We start from the raw sequence: 24,730 nt of genomic DNA on the forward strand, positions 1-24,730 counted from the left end.
TGGTTTTTTGAGACAGGGTTTCTCTGTATTGTTTTCGAGGAGACTATCCTGGCATTCACTTTGTAGATCAGGCTGGCCTCGAACTCACAGAGATCCACCTGCCTCTGCCTCCTGAGTGCTAGGATTAAAAGTGTGTGTCACCAATACCCGGGTTTGCTTGTATGTTTTACGACAGGATCTTGTTGGACAGCCACGGCTGACCTGGAACTTGCTACATAGCCCAAGCTGGCTGCAAACTTGCAGCTAACTTCCCACTGACTCCTGAGTTCTGTAATTACAGGCATATGCCACTTTTGTCATTTTTAAGTGCATAACTCGGTTCCCTTTATTTTGGAATACACTGTTCCCTGGCTGGTACAGCCATGTGACACGGCCTCAGCCCAAGCCTGTGATTCTATATCCCATTGCTCCCCACCCCCCACTGCCCATTGTCCTTCTGCTGTTGACCACATAGCAAACATCTAAGTCTGTGTGAAACCCGCTGGCCTGTCTGTCTAGAATTATCCTTCTCTAGAACATTCTGTCTCATTGCTTTTCATGATTTATGTTTCTACTAGAATGTCACCTTCAAAGAGAGGACCTTCCTGGCCACTAGAGCATAAGGTGGCAAAGTTTTTTGCTGACAAAGGACAAATAGGAAGTATTTCAGGTCTCCCAGGCTGTGTGGCTCTCCTGTAACTGCTTAGCCCTGCTGCCACAGGGCCAGAGTGCTCACCACCGGTGGAGCAGCGACTGGGCATAGCTGTCCCCTACCACAGTTATGTACAATCAAGAGGAATGCTGGGACTGGCCTACGGGCTAGAGTTTCTTGTTCTTTGTCCCCTTGTTGCTTCTCTGTCCTCCAACTTCCTTTCCTGTATTTTGTCACAGCTGCTCGAAGCTCAGTGAGGGCAAGCCTGGCCTGGCTTATCCCCAGAGCTGGCTCAGGGCCTGGCATCAAGAGAGTTGTCAGTATGTATATGTTGAAAGAGGGATGTGCTGATATTTTGTTTATAGATCTAACAAATAAACCTTGCCTGAAGATCAGAGTGCGAAGCAGCCACATTAGCTAGCCATACAGACCAGGCAGTGCTGACACACACCTTTAATCCCAGCAGCCACATCAGTTAGCCACAGAAACTGGGCGGTGGTGCTACACGCCTTTAATCCCAGCACTGGAGAGGAATGTCAGATGGGTGGAGATAGGAGCGCAGTGTATTCAGTCTGCTGAGGACAGGATGGCCCCAACATTGGTAGAGTTAAGAACTCTCTAGGGGTTGGCTGCTCTGCTTTTCTGATCTTCAGCTTGAACCCCAACATCTGTCTCTGGGTTTTTATTTGTGCTACAGAGGGACTCATTTCCAGCAGCTCATGTGAACCCAGGAAGACCACAGGAATCAGCCAGCCGAATAGCCCGGGAAGTAACTGTCTACACTGGCAATCTGGTGTGGCCTCTAAGAGACCTCAGGCTTGCTTTCCAGGGAGAAACCAAGTTCTTACCTCTCTCATGACTTGTCGGCAGGCTCCGCATGGAGAGATGAACTCTTCCTGCAAGTCACTGGGGAAACAAAGACTCAACTCAGGACAGTCTGTCACAAAGGCTTTTGGCTGATGACAGAGATTCACACACTGAGTCCCTGTCCTGCTGCATATCAGGTCACACCCCATCAGACAACTCCTGATTCCCAGAATCACTGTGACCTGGAGGCTGGGAAGGCAACTTGGCGGCTGGCTACACTCCCGAAAGCAAAGCCACAGTGGAACGCTGGTGTCACCAGTACACTCATAAATATTTAAGAGGCACTTAGCTGTTTTCTCACTCATGCTCCAGGACAAAGGGAGAAGGAAAGCTTATCTCTATCCTTCATAGGTGGGCTCGTCCCAGTGGGTGACACAAAACTAGACTTACTATTTTAAGTAAAATGCATTAAGAATGCACCGTAATAAGCCTGTCACCAGAGCGAGACAATGTCGCACACAGAAGGTGGCGTCAGCTTGTCCTCACAGGAAGAGTAGTCATGCATTCCCACTTAGTGAAAAACTGCTGTACCAGGCATTTAACCACGTTATTAGGTTTAATTTTCAGAACAAGCTGCGTATCAGCATAGCTGTTTTATTGGTGAGATCAATGGTTTGGTGAGATGACTAACAGAATGGCTAGTCTGAAGTCCAAGAGGTGTTCTGTGTTGTAGAGAAATATGAGAGAGAAGTGGAATGGGGGCTTGGAGAGATGGTTCGGCGGTTAAGAATATGTGTTGCTTTTCCAGGGGACCTGAGTTCCGTTCCCAGCACCCACAGGGTAGTTCACAACCATCTGTCACTCTGGCTCTAGAGAAGCTGAAGCCCGCCTGTGTCCTCCTTGGACACATACACGCATTCACACATGAATGCCCCCCCCCACATTTCCGAACATACACACACATGCACACAATACACACATATACACTTACTACACGTATAAATAAAAATGTAAAAAGAAAGAAAAGGGAATGAAAGAAAAAGGAAGATTACACACAAAGGCCAGGCCCTGGGTGTGGAAGACTACCATGTATGTGTATCAAAGAAGAAAATGGGCTGCTGGCAACTGAGAATGACAGAGAAAGGCACACACTTCCAGCCAGGGTTGCCTGTGAGAATCCAGGCCCCTTGGAGCAGTCCTTGGGCTCAGACGGGGGACAAAGGATGGTGCCTAGAGAACACAGATTTGACTGTAGGAACCTTGGTGTCTGGCACCACCATCCCTGCCCTTCTGAGCCCACAGCTCTGTGACTGCTCTAAGAGATCATGGGATTCAAATTCTGACTCTTGGCCAACTCCATTTTGCTCACCGTGTGGCTCTGAGCCGTCATAAGTCACCCATGGATTGTCCCTTTGTAACAAGCAGGCAACAATGCCATCTACTCAGCAGGATTTCAACAAAGTGAGATACCATGTCTAGAGGATGTGTAAAATTTACTTTTGAGACAGGGTCGCATGTAGCCCAGACTGGCCTCTGACTTGCCACATAGCTGAGGATGACCTTGACCTTGTGAACCTCCCGCCTCCATCTCCCAAGTTCATGCATTACAGGCATGCACTGCTATGCCTGCTTTTGTGGTTCTCATTGATGACTCACTATGCGCTAGGAAGTTCACAGAAGTCACGTCATGCAGCCTGAGGACAGCACACTGGTGTATTGTTCCTCTCATGAGTTTTACCATTTCAAAACACAGGCTGATGCTGGGTCTGGTGGCACAGGCCTTTAATCCCAGCACTTGGGAGGCAGAGGAAAGTGAATTTGAAGCCAGCCTGGAATACAAAGTGAGCTCCAGGAAAGCCAGGGCTACACAGAGAAACCCTGTCCCCTGACAAAAAAAAAAAAAAAAACCCAGGCTGACAGCTGGGATTGTAGTTGGGGTTCACTATCACACACAGAGGCCGGGTTTGATTCATAGTACCATCTAAAGTGGAAATGATAGTATATACCTACAACCCCAGCACCCAAGAGGTGAAGGCCGGAAGATTAGAATGTCAGGGCCACAGCCTCAGTTACAAAGTGAGTTCAAGGTCAGCCTGGCTTACATCAAGACTTAGTCTAAAAATAAAATAAAATCCAGAGGCTTCTAAACACTTTAGGTGGACAGTAGGGAAAGATTGAAATCCAGCCCCAGGGACGCTGAAGCTGGGGCTTTAAGTGTCACTCAACATTCTTGCCAAGAGTGAGCACTAGCTCTCAGATATGCTTGTTACATCTGGACATCTCCCAGGTGTCTTAGTTTGGTTCTTATTGCTGTGAACAGACACCATGACCAGGGCAACTCTTTCAAAGAAAAACATTTACTTGGGGTGGCTTGCTTATAGTTCAGAGGTTCGGTCCATGATCATCATATCAGGGAGCATGGCAGCGTGCAGACAGATATGGGGCTGGAGAAGTCGCTGAGAGTCCTACATCTTGCAGGCAACAGGAAGTCAGCTGAGACACTGGGCACAGCTTGAACATAAGGATGGAAAAATACAGCCTAACTCTCCAATGACCTCAGAGAATAGGCAAAACGTCTAGGAGTCCCCGCAAATGCAGACCTCCGGCTATAGAAAACTGATTGGTCTATAAAGCGCAGGCTTGGATGATTTAAAATGATTGGTCTAAAAACTATAAAATGGTTTAAATTGATTGTCCCGCACTGCGTGGCCTCTGGATGCTATGAGATGATTGGTTTACGATGCGCAGGCTTTGTTGTAATCCTATAAAAGCTGTCTCAATTCTGTACTGGGGTCCCCAGTCCTCTACTCCACGGGCTGTATGACTATGGACCCCAGTGCACTTGGAATAGAAAAGGCCGCATGCTGTTGCATCAAGACCGCTTCTCATGAGTGACTTGGGATGTTGCCTTTCCTGAGTCTGAGCGTGAGGGTCCATGCTCTGCGGGTCTTTCAAGAACTCAAAGCCTGCTCTGACAGTGACACATTTCCTCCAACAAGGCCATAGCTACTTCAACGAAGCCACGCCTCCTTCAGGGCCCATTTTCTTTCAAACCACCACACCTGGGTTCTCTTTACTGGCGATCAAGGGTTTCCTGTGGTTTGTGCACACCTTGGTCACACACTGGGGTCTTGCTCAGCGTGGTAAGCCAGAAGCCTACTGATGCTGAGGACAGAGGCTAGGAGTCCAGTGAGGCCCTGGCTCTGCCAATGCCCACAGCATCTCCATCCTTTGTGTTCCCAGGGAGGGGACTGGACTGCTCAGCCTTGTTCTGTGCCAATAAGAGCTGGCTAGCATTTCCCATTCCTCCTCTAAATCCATGCTCTCTGTTTAATATCATTAGTGTGATAATGACTGCATTGTTGGCTGGGGGATATGGTTATGGGTTAAAAATCCAGAGTAGGCCACTTGGGTGTTGGAAACTGCAGGTGTTATGTAAGGACATCTGCTGATCATAGCAAGACCCTGTTAGTCATATTTAAAAGCAGCTGATGGGCAAGGGGAAAAGCCTTTCATTGGGCAAATGCTAACAGAGCCAGCCAGCAGGCTACTGCACCATTCTGCTGGCTTTGGCCTCTCTTCCCCAGAACATCATTACTTTCTTGGACCAGCTTTGAAATTGAGTTATTTCTCCCCATTTCTTCATAAAGTACAATACACATCCCGATCTGTCCTCAGCTGCACAAAATGTTCCCAGCACAGCCTCATTTATTCTCCAGAAGCCAAAGGGAAGCTCAGACAGCCCTCAGCTCCAGAGAAAGCTAGGAATCGCAGCCTTGATTCTCAAGGGCAACCCTGGCTCCAGGCTCCCCAACATGGCACTCCAGTACTCAGATCCCCTCCGGGCCGGACTGGGACAAAGCCACAAGGTCCTCCCTGTTACACAGACCCTGTCAGTATTGCTCTCAGAGCCCGTTTCTCTACTAGGCTGCGCTTCCCTTCCAGAATCTGTGTTTCACACTGCTAAAGACCAATGCTTGGTCAGCGGCTCTGCTGGCTAGGTTCACCGTTGACTGTGTCAGTTTCCTCAGCCATTAATTTGCCAAAATTACTTTTCTACTAGCTACTACAAAAGGGGCACCCAAGTGTAGCTCACCACAAAAGTGTTAAATTGTTGCGGTTTAAAGCGTAAAGAGCCCATTCTCACAGGCTTAGCCAACAGTCTCTGTCCAGCGCCAAGACCCCTCTGCACTCCCCTTGAAGGAGGTTCATGGGAGCTAGAGCAACCACATGTAGGGCACAAGAGGGCACTGATTGGGGGATTTATTTATTTATTCATTCATTTAATTTATTTATTTATTACATATATGGTGTTCTGCCTACACATATGTCTGCGTGCCATAAGAGGGCGCCAGATCTCACCATAGACAGTGTGAGCCACCATGTGGTATATGAGGATGGAACTCAGAACCTCTGGAAGTGCTCATAACCTCTGAGCCATCTCTCTAGCCCTTGACTGGGATTCTTATCAAGCTGGATCCTAGCGTGAAACACAGTGCCTTACATGGCTGCCACAAGGTCACTGCCCCAGCTTGGTTTTGGCACCTTCACCTGGGTGCTGAAGTTAGCAAAGTTGAGTGGCTGGTTCTGGACCCACTTATTGAGAGAAGGGAAGAGTATCTGCCTCCTGGCACGGTATGATACAGTGGACTGTGGCCTGGACTATGACTTTGAGACCTGCATTTTGTCCCAGCTTTACCACTAAGTCCCAGGAAAGTCCTAACTTCTCAAGCCTCAGGGTTTTGCTTGTTAATTTTTTTTTTTTTTTTTTTTTTTTTGTCTATAAAAGTGGGGTGGTGGCAAGGGAGACTACACCAAGTGACCTTCAGGTCCTGTGGCTGTTTTTGTGTGATGTCTTTCTACTGTACCTCTGGGAGATTGTGTTATACTTGCTGTTGTCGGGACTGAAACATACCTTCTGTGGCAGGATCACCCTGGGTCAACTGCTCATAGGCTAACCCCTAGGGTACAGTCTGAGATAGACTAGAAAACTATAGGGACTTGAAAAGGGATAGAAGCCGCTCACTCAGGAATCTTGTTGAAGCCTCTCAGTAGCTGAGATTCAAGAATGCGTCAGGCATGGTACACACCTCTAGTCCCAAGGGAGGCAGAGGTCTCTGTGAGTTCCAGGACAGCCTGGTCTATAGTGAGTTTTATAACTGTGTAGTCAGCCAGGGCTGTACAGTGAGACCTTGCCTCAAAACAACAACAACAACAACAAAAAAAAAAAAAAAAGAGAGAGAGAGAGAGAGAGAGAGAGAGAGAGAAAGTTAGAGGAAGGGAGGAGCCCCTAGAAACCAGGTGAATGATGAGATCCCAAAGCTTCCAGATCCCTCATTTAGTCTCCACTGGGTCAACACCAAAAATTTCCTTTGAGAAGCTCACACCCCAGGAAGTGGTGGCACACTCCTTTGATCCCAACACTTGGGAGGCAGAAGCAGGTGGCTCTATGTGAGTTCAAGACCAGCCTGGTCTACAAAGCTACATGGAGAAACCCTGTCTCAAAAACTAAAAAAAAAAATCTTTTAAAGGTGGCTACTCACTGAGCCATCTCAGCCCTGCTGAGATTTTTGAGATAAGGTATCAAGTAGCTAAGGCTGATCTTGAACTCACTATTTAGCCATGGCTGACCTTGAATTTCTGATCCTCCTGCCTCTATCTTCTGAGTGCTGGAATTATAGGGGTGTGCAACTATATCTATGTGATGCTGGGGTTAAACCCACGGCCTTTGCATCGTAGGCAGGCACTCTACTAACTGAGCCAGGACCCCAGCCTCTATTATTTACTTTCTTATCCCTGGCATTGAGCCCCGGGGCCTACCCCTGTCTGCCAAGAACATATACAACAGATACGTGTCTGATGACTAAATGAATGAATGAATGAATGAGTTGTGTATGGGGGGATGTCAGGTGGAGGGATGATGAATTTTGCAGTAACTGGCCTCTCCCACTCACCTGGAGATAGCAATAGCCCTGAAATCCTTGTATCCTTCCGAGATGGCCTTCTGGATGGCTGTCCGCTCAGCGCACACACCCAGTGTGTAGCAGGCATTTTCTATGTTGCACCCTGAGAGGAGAGAAGAGACCAGCAGTATAAGCAACAGAACTGTTTCCTGACATGGATGCTGTGAGAGGTTCCTTGTGCCCACACCAGCAAGCCTGTGGGGCATTTTCTTGACTGATGATTGATGTGGGAGGGTCCGAGCCCATTGCAGGTGGTGCCATCTGTGAGCTGGTGGTACTTTAGGAAAGCAGGCGGAGCAAGCTATGAGGAGTGAGCCTTTAAGCAGCAGCCCGCCCCATCGCCCCACCCATGGCTTCTTCTCCAATTCCTGCCTTGAGCTCCTGCTCTGGCTTCCCTCAGTGATGGACTAAGATGTGAAAATGTAGGCCAAGTGGACCCTTTCCTCCCTAAATTGCTTTTGGTTGTGGTCTTTCTCAACCCTTAGGAGGACACGCCCAGAACCCAGGCCAGGGAGGGGTTCACTGTTTTCAACAAAGTTGGAAAGGAAGGGGCAATGTGTCCAGGTGCACTGAGGGACACTGGGGCCTGCTGTGAGGTGGATTTTCCGAGAATGCTCAGGTCTTTCTTTCCCTGTTGCCTCGTCCTGGTTCCCAAACAGAAGGCATTGCAACTGGGCAGGTGAGTAGCCTCATCACTCCCAAGGTCAAGGTCAAGACCAAGAGAGATGCTGAGGCTTGACAAAGTCAGTGGAGAGCTGACTGTGGCAGTGTGAAGATACAGATTGCATTCCAGGGTGCAGAGGGAGAAATCAGATAGAAGCCGCCGGTCTGGATCTAAGCAATGAAGGCCACAGGGAGGCTTGTCGTGGATCTGGATTTTTTATTTTTTTAAGTTTTACTTATTTCTATTTTATGTGTATGTTTTGTCTACATGTTTGTACGAACACTGCATGTGTATCTGGTGCCCAATGAAGCCAGAAGAGAGCGCTGTATCCACTGGAACTGGAGTTAGAGACAGTGGTGAGTCATCATGTGGGTGCTGGGGACTGAACAACGGTCCGTGGGAATAGCCAGTGTTGTTAACCTCTGAGCCATCCCTCCAGCTCCCCAATGCTCTCAGCAGATATGTCCCCAAATGATGACATGACCAACAGAGAGGTTCCCAGATAGCTAAGCTGGCAACCCCAGCAGACAAGAGACAAGGATGTGGCAGGACAGGAAACCTCTCGCGTGTCTGTCTGGGGGTCCGTTAGCGGCCACGGCTGGTGACTGTGTGTTCCCTCTCCATCCTTTCACCTAATGGCAGAGTCTGTTGTTATTCACCGTTTAAAACTCTGCACCGTATGGTGGGAATGGATAGGAAGTGGGGGCAGGAAACTATTCAATTCATTAACCACTGAACTGGAGGATGGAGCGGTGCAGCTGTGGGACTCTGCCCTCGGAGGCCTCTCTTAGCCAGGTGGTAGGTAGGTGGGTGGGTGCTTCATGTGTAGGGAGAATGAGTACAGACCCTTGTGGGGGGCAGGGGAGGCTGCGGATAGAAGCTGCTCATTGCTCTCCACTGGAGTGTAACTGGGTGCAGAGCTACCCGCTGGAAACCACCTTTCCCAGACTCCCTTGGAGCTTCCTGTAGTCGTACAGTTTTGTTGGCTGTGTGTGCCTGTGTGTGTCTGTGCAGGCCAAAGGAGGATATAGGATGCTGGATGTGTCATTCTCTATTTGATTGAGAGACGGGACCTAGAGTTAGGATGACAGCCAATATGCCCAAGGATCCTGCTGTCTTCCCTACAATACCCCAACAGCAAATGTGACCACACCCAGCTTTTTACATGCATGGATGCTTGGGATTTAAACTCAGGTCCTCATGCTTGCTCAGCTGAGCCATTTCCCCAGCCCAAGCATGCAGTTTAAGCCAATGAATGTGATTGGAAGCGGTAAGTGCGATGAATGACTTACGGTGACAGTTCTAGAAGCTCACTGCTTGCCCTCTACTTCCTCTTTCCCTTCCTAGGGCTTGAGACTTGATTTCTTTTGTTGAGACAGATCACATGATGTAGTGCTAGCTGGCCTGGACCTTGTTATATAGATCAAGCTGGCCTCAAACTCACAGAGATCTACCTTTGTCTCCTGGGACTAAGGGCATGTTCCCCCTTGTCCAGCAAAAACAGCTCAATGTTGAATGGGGCAGCGTGCCAGTTTGAACCTGTGTATGAGGGCACACTCTAGTGTGTACAGTGGCACACCTGGACAGGGTTCTCATTTACGGAACAGCCCTGTAGAACAGAGCAATGCAGCCCACATGCCTGGAATGCAGCCCGCTGCTGCTCTGCCAGAGAAGAGAGAGAGACGCACCATCTTCCTACAGTTACTGGGTTTGTGTTTGTTGCTCCAACTTTGTCCCCGCTTGTCACAATCCCTAAGTCCAAGTCTGAGTGTTCTTTATGATTCTGCGGTATTTTGTCCCTCAAGTATTTACCAGATGTGGAAGCTGTAAGAGAAAGCCACTGAACACATATAGCTGTTGCCAGAGTCAGTGTCTCCTTGGATTTTCCTGTGCCTTCATGATCTATGTTAGCATATTGGGAGCAAATACATTTATCATGTAGCTCATAGCTCTTAGGACCACAAGAATCCACGGCCCAGAACTAATGGCTGTCACTCGAACTTTGGCAGGATGCCATAGATGTAAGTCTCCTGGGAGGAAGGGCAGTGTGTTTCATGGCCAGGCTGGGGCTGTCTCAGAGCTACCGGGTAGTGACAGGTTCCTATATCCGGGAAGAAGGGCAGGTGTACACTGTACCATCACAGGCAGAATGCAGTGATCACTGAATGCTTTGACATCTTGGCATCTCTTCCTCCTTTTTATTTCGTTAGTGTGTGTGTGTGTGTGTGTGTGTGTGTGTGTGTGTGTGTACATGTTATATGTATGTATGAATGTATGTGCTTATGTTCAGAGGCTGATATTGGGAGTCTTCCCCAACACTCCCCACCTTATTTATGATTATGTGTATACATGTGTGGGGGCGTATGCACATATGAGAGCAGATGCCTATGGAGTTCAGAACAGGGTGTGTGATCCCCTAGAGCTGGAGTCACAGATGGTTGTGAACTGCCTGACATGGGAACTGGGTATTAACTCCGGTCCTCTGCAAGAGTGGTATGCGCTCTTATGTAGTGATGTATTATTTATGATTTATTAAAGCTTGCCTGAGGATTTAGAAAGCAATGTCAGCCATAAGTCATAGAAGCCAGGCACACACCTTAAATCCCAGCAGTGGGAAGTTAGGAGGTGGTAGTACACACCTTTAATCCTAGGACTCAGGATTAAGAGGTAGACTGATCTCTGTGAGTTCAAGCCCACCCAGATCTACACAAGAGTGAATCCGTCTAAAAGAGAATTACAGCTCACACCCAGCACTAGAGAGGTATAAAAGACAAGAGCAAGCAGTCAGTAGGAGGCATTCATTTTCCAGCTGAAGATAGGAGCACTCATTCTCCAGTCACACTGAAGTATGAGGAATTCATTCTCTAGCCACGCTGAGGAGAGGTTACAGTCTGAGGCTTGAGCTAGTGGAGACAGGGTCAGCCCACTCAGCCTGAAGTAGAGGTTAGAAGCTAGTGGCCAGATGCTTTGCTTTTCTGACCTTCAGCTTGAAGTTTGAACCCCAGTATCAATCTCTGGGCCTTTTATTTATTGTGCTACACTCTTAATTGCTGAGCCATCTCTCCAGTCCTTACCTTTATTTATTTATTGACCTGTAGCTCATCAATTCATCTAGTCTGGGTGGCCAATAAGTCCCAGGGGTTCCACTGTCCTAATCTGGGACAACAGGTACATACCATTGTGCCAGCTTTTTACATGAGTGCTGGAGAGCTGAACTCGGGTCTACAACAAGTCCTTTATGGACTGAATCATCTCTCAGGCTCTCATTCCTCCATTTTATAAAGGGTCACCTCATTTCCAGCAGGTAATTCAAACAGAAGCTGACATCCTTTCTCACACAGCCTTCCTATTGGCTGGCCTGCAGATGACAAGGCCTAGCATCTGACCCAAACTCGACAATTAGGGTTCTTCTCTGTGTAGACCTTCTGTTCTGCCCTGAGGCTGGCCATATTTCCATTTGTTCTGGAAGGTACCATTAGAGAATGGGAGATAAGGAAAGCTCTGTGTCTATGCAGTTGACCCCAGGCCCGGATATTCTCCGGTGCTCTTATGTGAGCTCACACATTTCTTTAGTCTACAAGAGTTCGTGTGAATCTCAGTCACTGCAGTCATGTAGAAGACAAGGAATACAGCTAGGATTCAGAATCTCGAACACCCAGTTCAGGGCAACCCTGAGAACATTTCTAGAGCTAGCCCTTATTTGGCCACTTCCTCCTCCTGAAGCTGACCAAGGTCCAGCTATCAAAGTATTGAAGTCCAGCAATCAGAAGCCCCCTTTGGTTCACCTAATTAACATGCCCCATTAAAATTAAACAGCTCATCCTAATGCCGGGTTTCTCATTTTACCTTTATAAACAGCTTCTTGCCTAAGTGCCACAACTGTCCTCCCCCTACCCAGGGCAGTTGTTTGTCTCTGCAGGACAAGTGTCCCCACCCCTTTCCCTAGTCCCTGCCCCACCTAATAAAGGGTCTCTCTGTGAAAACAGGTATTTGGGTGTGGTTTGTGCCTAACCTGGGGCCTTGGAAGGAGCCCCCGCTGTACAGGGATCCCCTTCAGGCACTGAGCCTCAAAGGATGTCACCCACGCTGAGAAGTTCCATGTCACCAAATCGAAATTAAGTTCTCATCTGACCTTAGAAATCAGGAGAGGCAGCTGTAGCAGCACACACCTGTAATCCCAGAAACTGACAGATGGAGGCAAGAGGATCAGCAAGGCCAGCCTTAGCTACACATCGTATTGGAGGCTAGCCTAGTCTTCATGAGACCCTATCTCAAAAAAAAAAAAAAAAAAAAAAAATTAAAAAATCGAAGGAAAAAAATCAAACTTGAAGTAACTTCATCTTTTTTTTGTTTTACTTTTTTCTGTTGTTTATTATCTTGGTTTTTACCTGCTATGATTTAGAAGCTGAGTGTTCCCCCCAAAGTCTGAGTACTGCCTGGGGTGGCACTATTGGAAGGTTCTGTGTCCTGGTAAGAGATGGAATCTTGTGGGGGCTTCTTAGGTCAGTAGAGGAGGGTCCTCACTGGGGATTATGGGAAACCAACTGTTTCTCTTGCTGCTGCTGGACTGTGGGGGAGCTTCTGTGTTGTGTGTGCAGCCCTGGCCAAAGGCCCAGAGCACGGGGACTGCTGGGCCTTGCACAGGGACCTGTAGAGCTAGGAGCCAAAGCAAATCTTCACTGAGTCACAGTTCTCACAGAAAAATAGCCGCATAGTGAAATTTTACATTAACTCCTTCCTTTTTCCAACTAATACTAGAATAAAATATGAAATTACACAGCAAGCAAACCTTTACTCTAAGGTCAACTGCCTTGGGTATTTTATTACAGTGATGTAAAACCGAGGGGCAAGGCTTCTCTCAAGGAAAATAACCGAGAAGGCCCAGCCCAGCTTTTCCCTTGTTTTTGCTTCAGCCTTTCTCTGCCTACAAAGCCAGCCACCTCACCTACGTTCCCTTTTTCCTTTCTTTCTTTTTGTATTTTTTAGACAAAGTCTGTTGTAGCCCAGCTATTCTCAAACTATATAAGTAGCCAAGGGTGACTCCAAAACCAGCCTCTACCTAAGTTGTGTAGTGGTTTCCTCCTAGACTGGAACATCCAGTTCTCCTGGGAAGCTCATTGAGACAGCAAGTAAACAACTCAGAATAGTGTCAGGAACTCCCTGAAACTGCCAGGACTCACTAGGCCCCTCCCCCTCCAAGAGTAAAGAGCAAAGAAGGTTGACTGTTCCTCTCAGACAAAGGGAGCTGCCTAGAAGACTTTTAGACCAACTGAACTACCTGGAAAGGACACTCTCCCACCTGTGGAACCCTGTATAAGATGTGCAGTGTGCTCCAGGTTCCTAGTTTTGTGACCTGTCAGCCATGCTGGCATGGGCTTTGTCAATGCAGCTGTCTCTGAGTCATTTCTGCTCCCATATTCCTGTAAGTAACCCCAATTAAACTCCCTCTTAAGTTTGTTTTTGGGGAGTGTGAGTGGTGTTGAGGAGCAAACCCAGGGCTTGGCACACACTAGGCGTATAAGCCCTCTAACCAAGACACATCTCCAGCTACCAGAACACTCTTTTTTTTTTTTTTTTTAGATTTTATCTTAACTTTTTAAAAAAGTACATATATGACCAGGTAATGGTGGCTCATGCCTTTAATCCCAGCACTTGGGAGGCAAAGGCAGGCAGATCTCGGTGAGTTCAGGGCCAGCCTGGTCTACAAGAGCTAGTTCCAGAACAGCTTCCAAAGCTACAGAGAAACCCTGTCTGTGGGTATGTGCATGTGTGTGCAGGTGTCCTCAGGGATATGTGCTCACATGTGGGTGTCAGAGGCATTGGATTCCCTGGAACTAGAGTTACAGGTGGTTGTGAGTTACCTGATGGGACTGCTGGGACCCAAATGTCTTTGGGAGAGCAGTGTGTGCTCTTAACTGATGAGCCACCTCTCCAGCCATGAAAACATATTGTTAATATGTGAAACTCTGCTAGCCCCCAACATAAAGTCGATTAACACCTTTCTTTACCTTAACACGCTATCATTCTGTCCTTGGACACCGGATCAGTGGCTCTCCTCAGCTTTGCCTTCCCTGATGACCCTCCCCAAATCTGCTACTTTACTTTTTCTGTCTTCCATCTCCCACCCAGCTTTAACTTACTTCATGGTGCTTCTTGGCAGAAACACATCTCCCTGTCATTTAACTCTAATGTGCAAGGACACAAGGGAAGGCAGCCAAGACTGGAAGCCGATCCTCACCGGGAACTAAATCTGCTGGCATGTTCACCTTGGACTTGTGAGCTCCCAGACTTGTCTACTGTGAGACTGGAAGTGCATTGTTGATGTTCCCCAGCTGTGGCCTTTTGCTATAGCAACCTAAGTTAAAAAATGATGCATTAATATTGAGGAAGTAGAATGTCCAACTTCAGACAAAGCTAGACTTCTGAAATGAAAATAGCTACTTCAGGGCTTCTAGAAAACCCCTTAATCTTAAATTTCAAATCACACACACATCCTTCCTGAAAGACCCACAATCTTGTTTTGCTTCCCTATGGACACAAAACAGGCCACCATCATTTGCACACGAGACATGCTAGAGAGAAGATGAGTTATCATATCTGACTCTAAGATAAGATTTTTGGTATTGCCCATGGCTTTGCTGTGTCATTGAGTCCTTTCTCCAGCCAGGCAAGATGGGTACCATTATGAATCCTGCTTACAGGGTGGAAACGCCCAGGAGTCAGGATGCAGATGATGGTCTGTACCACCCAAAGGGCTGTGTTGTGGAATATTAGTTTAAGATGCGTTACATTCCTTTACGCTGTGGAATATTTGTTTAATGATGCAAAGATGTATCGCATTCTTTTATGTTGCATTTGTTTAACTGTAAAGCTGTGCTGCTTTGCCTGCCTAAAACGCCTGATTGATCTAATAAAGAGCTGAATGGCCAATAGCAAGGGGAGAGAAAGAGACAGGTGGGGCTGCAGGGCAGAGAGAATAAACAGGAGAAGTCTAGGCTTGATGGAAGAGCAAGGAGCAAGAAAAGGAGGAGAGGAGGGCACCAGGGGCAGCCACCCAGCCACACAGTCAGCCACGGAGTAAGAAGGAAGGAAAGAAAGGTAGATAGCCAAGAAGCAATAGTAGTTAAAGAGAAACAAGATAATCAAGTTAGAAATGCTGGCTAGGGGGCCGGGTGGTGGTGGAGCATGCCATACATGCGGAAACTCTGTGAGTTTGAGTTCAGCCTGGTCTACAGAGCGAGTGTCAAGACAGACTCCAAAGCAATACAGAGAAACCCTGTCTCAAACATAAAGGAAGGAAGGAAGGAAGGAAGGAAGGAAGGAAAGAAAGAAAGAAAAACTGATTAGAAACAAGCTAAGTTAAGGCTAGACATTCTTTTTTTTTTTGTTTGTTTTTTTGTTTTGTTTTTTGTTTTTTTGAGACAGGGTTTCTCTGTGGCTTTGGAGCTGTCCTGGAACTCACTCTGTAGACCAGGCTGGTCTCGAACTCAGCGATCCACCTGCTCTGCCTCCCAAGTACTGGGATTAAAGGTGTGTACCACCACTGCCCAGTCAAGGCATTCTTAAGTAATAATAAGTTTCTGCACATTTATTTGGGAGCTGGGTAGTGGCCCCCCAAGAGTTAAAAAAAAAAAAAAAAAAGAACCAACTACAGAACTTATTTTCCATGGCATTTGTTTTAAACTGATTTGGTGCCAGGATGGGATGCTCCCACCACACCAGCAAGCAGAGGCTCCCAATGGGGAGTCCAGAAGAGAGAGCAGAGCTGGAGGGTAACCCCCACCCCCGAATCTCTTTCAAGACAGGATTTCTCTGTATAGTCTGGCTGCCTTGGAACTCACTCTGTAGAGCAGGCTGTCCTGGAACTCAGATATCTGCCTGCCTCTGCCTCCCTAATGCTGGGATTAAAGGCTGTGGCACTCTACCCCACTAAAGAAACAACTTTTTGAGACAGGATCTCCTGAGTGCTGGGTAAAGCTGACAGTCAGCCTGGCCCAAGCTTCCTCTCTTTACTGAGGGATCCCACTGAGATAAAAGGAATAGTCTCTACTGCCCTTACCTGGTCTTCTCCTTGCCCCTCCCCTCTAGTCGTCCAGTTTTGCAATGTCCCTCATGTTAGTCTTAAACTTCTAGGCTCAAATGTAAGGTCCTGACTCAGTTTCCCAAGTAGCTGGGACTAGTGGCACATGCTAGTCTACTCACCATCAGAGGGAGTCTTTTGAAACCTTACTCCAGGAGATTTTTGTTGTTGTTGTTGTTAGATAGGCCTAGGCAGCACTACGAATTCTTTTCTGCCCCACCCTCTTTTTGAGTTTACAATCCTGTTTCAGCATCCTGTGTGCTGAGGTTATAGGATGTTTAACCAAATCTGGCCTCTAAACATTGTGGTGTGTGTGTGTGTGTGTGTGTGTGCGTGCGCGCGCGCGCGTGTGTGCATGTGCATATATAGAAGCCTAAGAATGTTTTCCTTAGTCACCCTCCACTATAATTTATTTCTACATTTCATTCATTTGTTCACTTTGAGACAATGTCTCACTCACTATGTGGACCAGAATTGGCCTCCAACTCACAGACACCTGCCTCTGCCTCCTGAGCGTCGAGACTACAGGTGTGCATCGCCACACCCCTGTCCTGGCTTACTTTTTGAAGCAGAGTCTTTCACTGAACCTGGAGCTCACTTGGCTAAACAGGCCTGTCTATGACCTCTAGGGATCCATCTGCCTCAGTGTCCCCAGCACTGGGATGATAGGTGTGTACCACTTACAGGCGTGTACCACTTATAGGCGTGTACCACTAGGCCTGGTCTTTTAACATGGGCGCTGGGGATTGAATTTAGGTTCAGAATTTCTCCTAGCCTTATCTCCATCCAGCAAAGCTGCTTCTTTTCTAAATGGTGGGTGATTAGAGGAGAGGGGACAGTAATGTCCCAAGGTCACACACTAAAGGAGAACGCTCCAGTCTTTTTTACATCAGCGGTTCTCACCTGTGATTCATGACCCCACTGGGGATTGAAAGACTCTTATAGGGTCACCCAAGACCATCAGAAAACACAGATGTTTACATTACAGCTCACAGCAGTGGCAAAATTACAGTTATGAAATAGCAACGAGAATAATTTTATGCTTGGGGATCACCACCACATGAGGAACTGTATTAAAGGGTCACAGCATTAGGAATGTTGAGAACCACTGGCTTAGATGGTGCCTGCAAAAAGCTGGCAGGAACAGGCAAGTCCTCATTGGGCCATTATCCCAAGATCCTCTCTGGTGCTGCAGTGGGCGGCCTCATCACCTGGAGCGTAGGAGGAGGTGGGAGACACTTCCTGGAGTATGCCTGGGGCTCTGAGTGGTCCTCTAAGCTTCCCCTTTACCCATGTTCACCTGGCCTTCCAGGAACACTGGCGGAGCATCTTCCCCATGTGACATGAGGATGGGCCCACTCCCCATCTTCCCCGTTTCTCACTCCTCCTGTCCTGATACCTGTGTGCATCCCCACCCCAGCTTTCTTGTCTGTCTGTCTCACTCTCCTCACCAGCAACTGCAGAAGGTTGCCAGTTGCAACACAATTGTAGTCACCAATCCCTATGCCAGGTGGCCCATCTGTGAGGAGCTCAAGGCCCTAGTTGGGGTAGGGAGTAAATGTTATTCTGAGCTGCTGACAGCTTTCAGCAAGCAACTTGCTTTTGAATTGTGTGGGATGCCACCTTCTTGTGCTTGGAAGCTACTGAGAGCCTGGGCTTTTGTTGATTGGGGACTGTCACAGAGCTGAGCAGACACACCCTGCTGTAAGTTACAAACTCAGTGTCTCCAGTGGGCTGTGCCCTTTCTGCTCCCTTATCTCTCTGCTCCACAGTTTCCTCTGGTTGCTTCGAGACCCCTTTCCCCCCCCCCCCCAGACCCTACCTGATGTCGTGGGCCTTCGGTTTATGCACTTGGCCCCACTTCTGTTATCAGGAAAGACATCTGGTACTTAGGCTAATGTCTTCCATTTGTTCACCTCTGCAAAATTCTGTTTCTTCAGAGACAGTTAGAGGCGCCTAAGTCACTGCACCAAGGCTAAATACTTATAATATCTGGGGAGATGGTTTGGTGCCTAAAGAAAGCATTAGTGTCAGCGTGAGGACCAGGTGGGTGGTGGCATATGCCTTAATCCCAGCACTTGGGAGTCAGAGGCAGGCAGACCTATGTGAGTTCGAGGCCAGCCTGGTCTACAGAGTGAGTGCCAAGACAGGCTCCAAAATAATACAGAGAATCCCTGTCTCAAAAAAACAAAAACAAGCAACAAAAAAAAAAAAAAAGCATGAGAACCAGAGTTCGAATCCCCAGCAACAGTGTAAATGCCAGATGGGAGCCAGCACTCACTCAGAAGGTAGACATGGGAACTCCAGAGCAAGCTAGCTAGCTAGACTAGAATGTGGCAAGCTCTGGGTTCTGTGAGCTCTGGGTTCAAGTGGGAGACCCCCCCATACTGTCAGTAAGGGGGACAGGGATGGAGGAAGACCCCTAATGATTGCCTGAGGCCTCCACCTGAACACACATAAAAACATTCATACACATCACACAAACACTTTTTTTGTTGTTTTATTTTTGTTTCTTGAGACAAGATTTTCTGTGTAGCCTTGGCTACCCTGGAACTCACTCTGTAGACCAGGCTGGCCTCAAACTCGGAGATCCACCAGCCTCTGGCTCCTTAGTGCTGGAATTAAAGGCGTGTGCCACCACACCCCACTAAAGAATCTGTTTTTTGAGGCAGAATTCTCACTATGTAGCTCTGGCTGTTCAGGAACTCGCTTTGTAGATTAGACTGACCTTGAATTCACAAAGATCTGTCAGCCTCTGCTGGAGTGCTAGGGTTAAAGGTGTGTGCCACTATGCCCAGCTACACACATCTCTTTTTTTTAAAGTGCTGTTGAGATTGTCAGTTTTGGGCTGGAGAGATGGCTCAGCCAGTAAAGGCTAGGCTCACAGTCAAAAATATAAGAGATTGTTAGTTTTGTACTGAGAGTAAGTCCTTTCTGGGGAGCCTGCTTTGATGTTTTCCTGTGAATGAATGAAGTTGTTAGGAATGCGCACCATCCAGCAGACCTTCCCTGGTTTCTGACAGTCTCGAGCAGGAACCTTTCAGAGAAACATGCACCCTAGCAGCAAAGCCTATCCTAACCACACCCACTGAAGGCACGATTCCTGCTTCAGATCACGTTCCACAGCTACAAACCTTTACTCCAGGTAAGACACGCCTCAGTGAACTTTCAAACACATCCAACCTGCAGCCCATGGGCAGCATGCAGTTGCAGGCAGCCAAGGACAGCTACAATGGAAGCCCAACACAAAATTATAGTCTTTTAAAGCATTATGAGATTGGGGGGGGGGGTGGAAGCAATGGCCCAGGGGCTAAAAGTAGCTACCACTCTTGCAGAAAACCAGAGTTTGATTCCCAGCACACACATCGGGCAGCTCGCCCTCCTGTAACTTCAGGTCTAAGGGATCCAGTGCCTTCTGGCCTCTGGGCACTTGCACCCACACACAGACTCATAAACACACAAAAGACACAGACAGACTGGCAGACACATACACACAATTAAAAATAAATCTTTAAAAAACACTTTTACACCAGGTGGTGGCGCAGGCCTTTAATGCCAGAACTTAGGAGGCAGTGGCAGGTGAGTCTCTGTGAGTTCAAGGCCAGCCTGGTCTACCAAGCTAGGTCCAAAGCAATACAGAGAAACCCTGTCTCGGGAAAAAAGTCTCAGAACTTGGGACAGGAGGCGAGTGGATCTCTGAGTTTCAGGACAGACGGCTACACAGCGAAATGCTGTCTTGAAAAACGAAAGAGAGAAGCCAGGAGTTGGTGGTGCATGCCTTTACTGCTAGCACTGGGGAGGCAGAGGCAGGCAGACCTCTGTGAGTTCGAGGCCAGCCTGGTCTACAAAGCTACACAGAGAAAGCCTGTCTTGAAAAAAACCAAAGAGAGAAAGACATTTGTGTGCTTTGTAATGTAAATAACAACATTCACTTGTAATGTGAAAAGGTTGGACTAACCTGCCCCTTAACTCCCACGTACAGCTACTCCAGTGGCCCATCTCTGCCTGCTCAGAACCCTGCAGAGGCTTCAAGTCCAAAAGAGGACACTCCCTTGATAACTCAGGAAGGCTTGTGATTGACAGATGGAAAGGCTGACTTTGGTCTTGATAAAACCTGAAGTGGCTGTGGTTCGTGTGTTTCAGTTTGCATGTCACACCTATGAAATAAATACCCACCTCCTGGCTCTGTCCATAAAAGACTTTTTTTTTCTTTTTGCATACTTGCAGTGTTTATGGCAGGTAGAGACTCTTGCTATCACAGGTAGAGCAAGGTGAGCTGGTAATGCAAAGAGGAGACAACAAAAACAGCTGGCAGATAACGAGACAAGTGTAGAAAAGGCAGAAGCTTGTGAAAAGCCAGGGATGAAGTAATGCCTGCCTCAGACTTAAGAGTTCTAGGAAGTGGACAAGCCTTAAAGGCCAAGGCTGCCATACTGGAACTCACTAGCTGCTGAGCACCAGCCAGGCTACAGGCAATCAAAGCCCAGAGACACACATCGCCCATGTGAACGCCTAAAACTAAATCTCCGCATTATAGGTTGGGGAGCACAAGTCTTTAGTTCTGTGGACTTGGAGCGCTAAGCCCTTGTGTCAGTCTGTCCACACCACATGCTATGGGCACTAGAAGGCCCAGCACTACCAAGCTAAAAGAGCATCCCTCCTGGTCTGCTTGTGACTTTTGCATCCTAGTAGACAAAAGGGCCCTCTCTCAGTTAAATGGTAACATTTCTGCTCATCCATCCTGCGGCAAGGATCTGCCCAAGGAGCTTGAGTTTGGAGTGCAATCTAAAGTTGGGTACAATGGCTGTAAGAATGAAGAGCAGAAACCTGCCTGTGTCCTTGTCCCCTAGTGGGTAGAGACCCATCTGCCAGGCAACAGAAAGCAAGCAGCACCCATCGTAAGAATGCCATGTGGCATGCCAGGTCTAGTGGCCCACGCCTTTAATCCCACTACTCGGAGGCAGAGGCGGCCGGATCTCATGAGTTTGAGGCCAGCCTCTGCCTCAATTTTCAGGACAGCTGTTACACAGAGAAACCCTGTCTCGAGAAACAGAGTGACATGGTACCTGATTTCCTGGGTCAGCCTGTCCTGAAATTGGAGCTACCCTGCAGGCTTGTCACCGACAAGGGAAAGCTTCCTAACTAATACCACAGCACTTGCCTGCCTTCCTCCTGCACTGGCTGTGAGATTTCAAGGGATCTCCCACACAGTTAACTCCTCATTCCACTGTAGCTTCTAATTTTGCTCTTGGTCCCTGCCCACCTTGCCCCTAGCACAAACCAGCTCTGCCTTTGGCCACTTACCTTATCACTTCCCTGCTCCACCTGACTGAAAATTTCTGGGCCAAAGACTTCTCTTTCATTCAATTGGGTATCTCTCACAACCCTCCCTCCCGAGTGTGTGTGTGTGTGTGTGTGTGTGTGTGTGTGTGTGTGTACTGCTGCATGTGTATAGAGGCCAGGCTGGGTCAACTTCAGGTGTCATTCCTCGGACACTATCCACATTGTTCTTTGTTCTCACTGACCTAGCACTTGCCAATCAGGCTAGGCTATCTGGCCGGAGAGCCCCCACGTCCATCTGTCTCCATCTACCCAGCACTGCCATTACAAGTGAGTACCACCAAGCCTAGCTTTTTATGTGGGTTCTGGAGATCAGCACTTTGCTGACTGGCAGATTACCCCAGATCTCTTTCCTCCTCTTCCTGTTCCTACAGTCCTGGCCCAAGCCATGTATGTACTCATGTACTCCATTAACCCCATCTGGAATTCCCTGAAACGGACCAGAGCCCTCTTCCTGCCAGAGTAAACAGTAAAAAATGAGAATCTTTCTCAGATGAAAGAGGCTGAATTGCAAAGACTCGGAGACCAGACCAGCTGCCTGCAAGAGGCTTAGAACAAGCAAGCCACATGAAAAGGACACTCCAACCTGCGGAGCTGCCTGCAGGCTGTGCCCTGTGCTCCAGGTTCCCAGCTTTGTGAGCTGTCACCCGTCCTGGTGTGGCCTTGGTGATGCAGCTGTCTTTGAGTCATTGTTGTGCCTATAAGCGACCCCGCACCCATATTCCTATAAGTCACCCCAGTAGAACTCATTGGTTCACCGAGTTAGACTTTGGAGGTGTCTGCACTCTGGTCTGTCTTGGACTCTCTATCTGGGGGTGAATAGTCAGTCATGTGTTGCATCTTCCAAGGAAAAGTGTCTCACAACACCCAAGTGATTCAGGACACCACAGAACCTCAGTCAACAAGACATACAAAGGGGCACTGCAGTTGCCTCCTGTCCATGACATATCTTAAGTTTACCGAGATTTATTTCTCCCTTCCTCCCTCCCTTCCCTCCCTCTCTTCCTTCTTTTTCCTCTCTTCTTGCCCTCCTCCCAAACCCAGACCCTGGTGCATGTGAACAAGCATCCCACCACCAGCTGCAGCCACTCTGGCCTAGGTGAGCTCAGGACAGACCGGTGTTAACTCAGTGCAGACTGCTGGATCCTCTCCTAGACTTTATACCAGATGCCCATTCCTTGCCAGCCACAGTAAGAAAGGGAGGTTTTGGGGGCCTCCAGCCTGGGTGCCATTACCAGGGCCTCCTGTGACTTAGGACTTGACTCTTGGTTTCAGCTTCTTCATCTAAAAATGGATCTAACCCAGGTCAGCAGGTTAGAGGAAGAATTTACAGAGGAACAGGTGCATGCCAGGTGTGCAGGACATTCTGAAAGCGTTAATCCTCTAGCGACCTGCATGCAGGTCACGGGGAGTCTTGGTTTTGGTCTCTCCCTCAGCCTCACCTGCAAACTCCCTTCCCCATCCCAGACTTCTAAGAACAGAGAACCACTGTGTAGAACAGCAGTTGAGTTGCCCCACAGCCTGGGCAGGAGGCCAGATAGGCCCAGTGAGGAGGGGACTGCTTGCTCCCCTCTCCAAGAGTACCTGAGCCCCATCCCGGTTGCCAGGGAGGAGACCACGGCGCCAGCCCTTACCAGAGAAGATCTTCCCATCCCCAGTGAGCAGGGCAGCTCCTACAGGGAAGCGGCTGTAGGGGCAGTAGGCTGACTTCTTTGCTTCCCGAGAGGACAGCAGCAACCGCTGGACGAGCTCGGGCTCCATAGCACAGGAGGGGCGTTCCTGGGACACGTTGGTCCGGTTGGTGGTGAATGAGCTGTCTGCCTTGGAGGAGAGGAAACTGAAGCTGGCGGTCTGCCTGCACTGGCCGGGAGAGGTGGCTCCTCCCCTGGGGTGTGTCCCTGCGCGACACCAGAAACCTGGAGGCTCCCAGGGCGGGAGCCCAGAAGATATGCCCTTTAGGCTGAGCTGGGGAGTCCCAGGGTGGACCGATGTGTGGTGCCCACGAGTGAGTCAGTCTCCTTTAAAGCGAACATGGATCATGAGTGGGTCACAGGGCGCCGTGCCACCTCAGTGAATGACTGTAGACAAACACTGCCCAAGGGAGGAGAATTCTGGGTGGGTCTGTGTGACCTGAGCTCAGAGCTCAAAGTGTCCAGAGCTCTTGGAATATCTAATCTCTCTCTCTCTCTCTCTCTCTCTCTCTCTCTCTCTGTCTGTCTCTAAACTGAGGGAAGGGATGAGGCTGAAGGGCAACCATGATAGTGTGCCAAGTCAGAAGGTATGCAAATCGTGGGGGAAATGTCTATTTTCAGTGGTTTGTCTTCATTTCCTCCCTGTCCTAACCCAGCATTTAAAAGCACGTCAGCTGAAGGAAGCCGGGCCTTCCTTTCTCTTCATGGACATTGGGTTGGTGGTACCAGAAGTGGATTTATACCCGAGTTGTTCCATACAAATGTTAGCTGATTCCTTGATGAACACTGGCAGTTTCCTCTGACTACAGTAGCACAGGAGCATGGAAACTTCGGATTAAAGTGGGCTCCGGCTTAGACTCCAGGTCTGTTTATTAGCTCTCTCCACAACCAGGTAGAGCTGCACTGCTTCTCTGGGCCTTGGTTTCCTTGTCTCCAGAGTGGACACACGCCTGTCAGAGGTTGCGAACATCTCGAGGTTGCGAACATGAGATGATGATGTCGTACAGGGAGAATCTGGAACACTTTAACCCGGTTATTGTCTACAAGTGACTTGGCCAAGATTGTATAGAATGGGCCAAATTCCAGGTGTTGCCAGATGGCCAGTGTGCCAGATGAATCAGCAGCTTCTCTGAGTGAGGGCTTGTGTGGTGCTAAGGACTGGGAAAAAGAAGGCAGGAGGAGAGAGGAAGAGAATGGAGCAGCATCTCCCCCGCATGCAGACACCTCTGCATCCAGTACTGTCAGCTCTCAACCATATATAGTTGAAGCCATACCTGGCAGTTCCGATGCCCCAGGGGCAAGGCTTGCGTCAGCCCCCCCCCCATATCTCCCTCCGTTAGGTCCTGACCCCCCTCTATCCATATCTCCAGAGGCTCTTACCCCTCCAGCTTGGCACTGGGCATTCCCCATCCAGTTGCACGTTCTCCTTGGATGGGGACTTGCAGTATGAAGACAGGTCAGCAGTTCTGATAAATGTTTAGGGGCCAAGTGCAATTCCAACCGGGAAAAGGGTGACAATGTCCTCGGCACAGCAGGCCTTGAAGATAATTCAGT

At 48.5% G+C, this 24,730-nt stretch overlaps 1 protein-coding gene across 1 annotated transcript in view; it reads right to left on the minus strand.

Moving 5' to 3' along the window:
* The window catches only part of Cda (cytidine deaminase), a 28,585-nt gene extending 4,084 nt beyond the window's left edge, over nucleotides 1-24,501 (minus strand). The window contains exons 1-5 of the mRNA XM_051173532.1: nucleotides 24,451-24,501; nucleotides 24,182-24,334; nucleotides 23,120-23,306; nucleotides 7,393-7,504; nucleotides 1,480-1,537 (exon numbers count right to left, since the gene is read on the minus strand). Coding sequence (XP_051029489.1) covers nucleotides 1,480-1,537; nucleotides 7,393-7,504; nucleotides 23,120-23,306; nucleotides 24,182-24,334; nucleotides 24,451-24,501 — 561 coding nt within the window. The remainder of the gene's footprint in view (nucleotides 1-1,479; nucleotides 1,538-7,392; nucleotides 7,505-23,119; nucleotides 23,307-24,181; nucleotides 24,335-24,450) is intronic.
* Nucleotides 24,502-24,730: the final 229 nt, after the last annotated feature.

This window comes from Phodopus roborovskii, unplaced genomic scaffold, assembly GCF_943737965.1.
Source record: "Phodopus roborovskii unplaced genomic scaffold, PHOROB, whole genome shotgun sequence".
Lineage (NCBI taxonomy): Eukaryota > Metazoa > Chordata > Mammalia > Rodentia > Cricetidae > Phodopus > Phodopus roborovskii.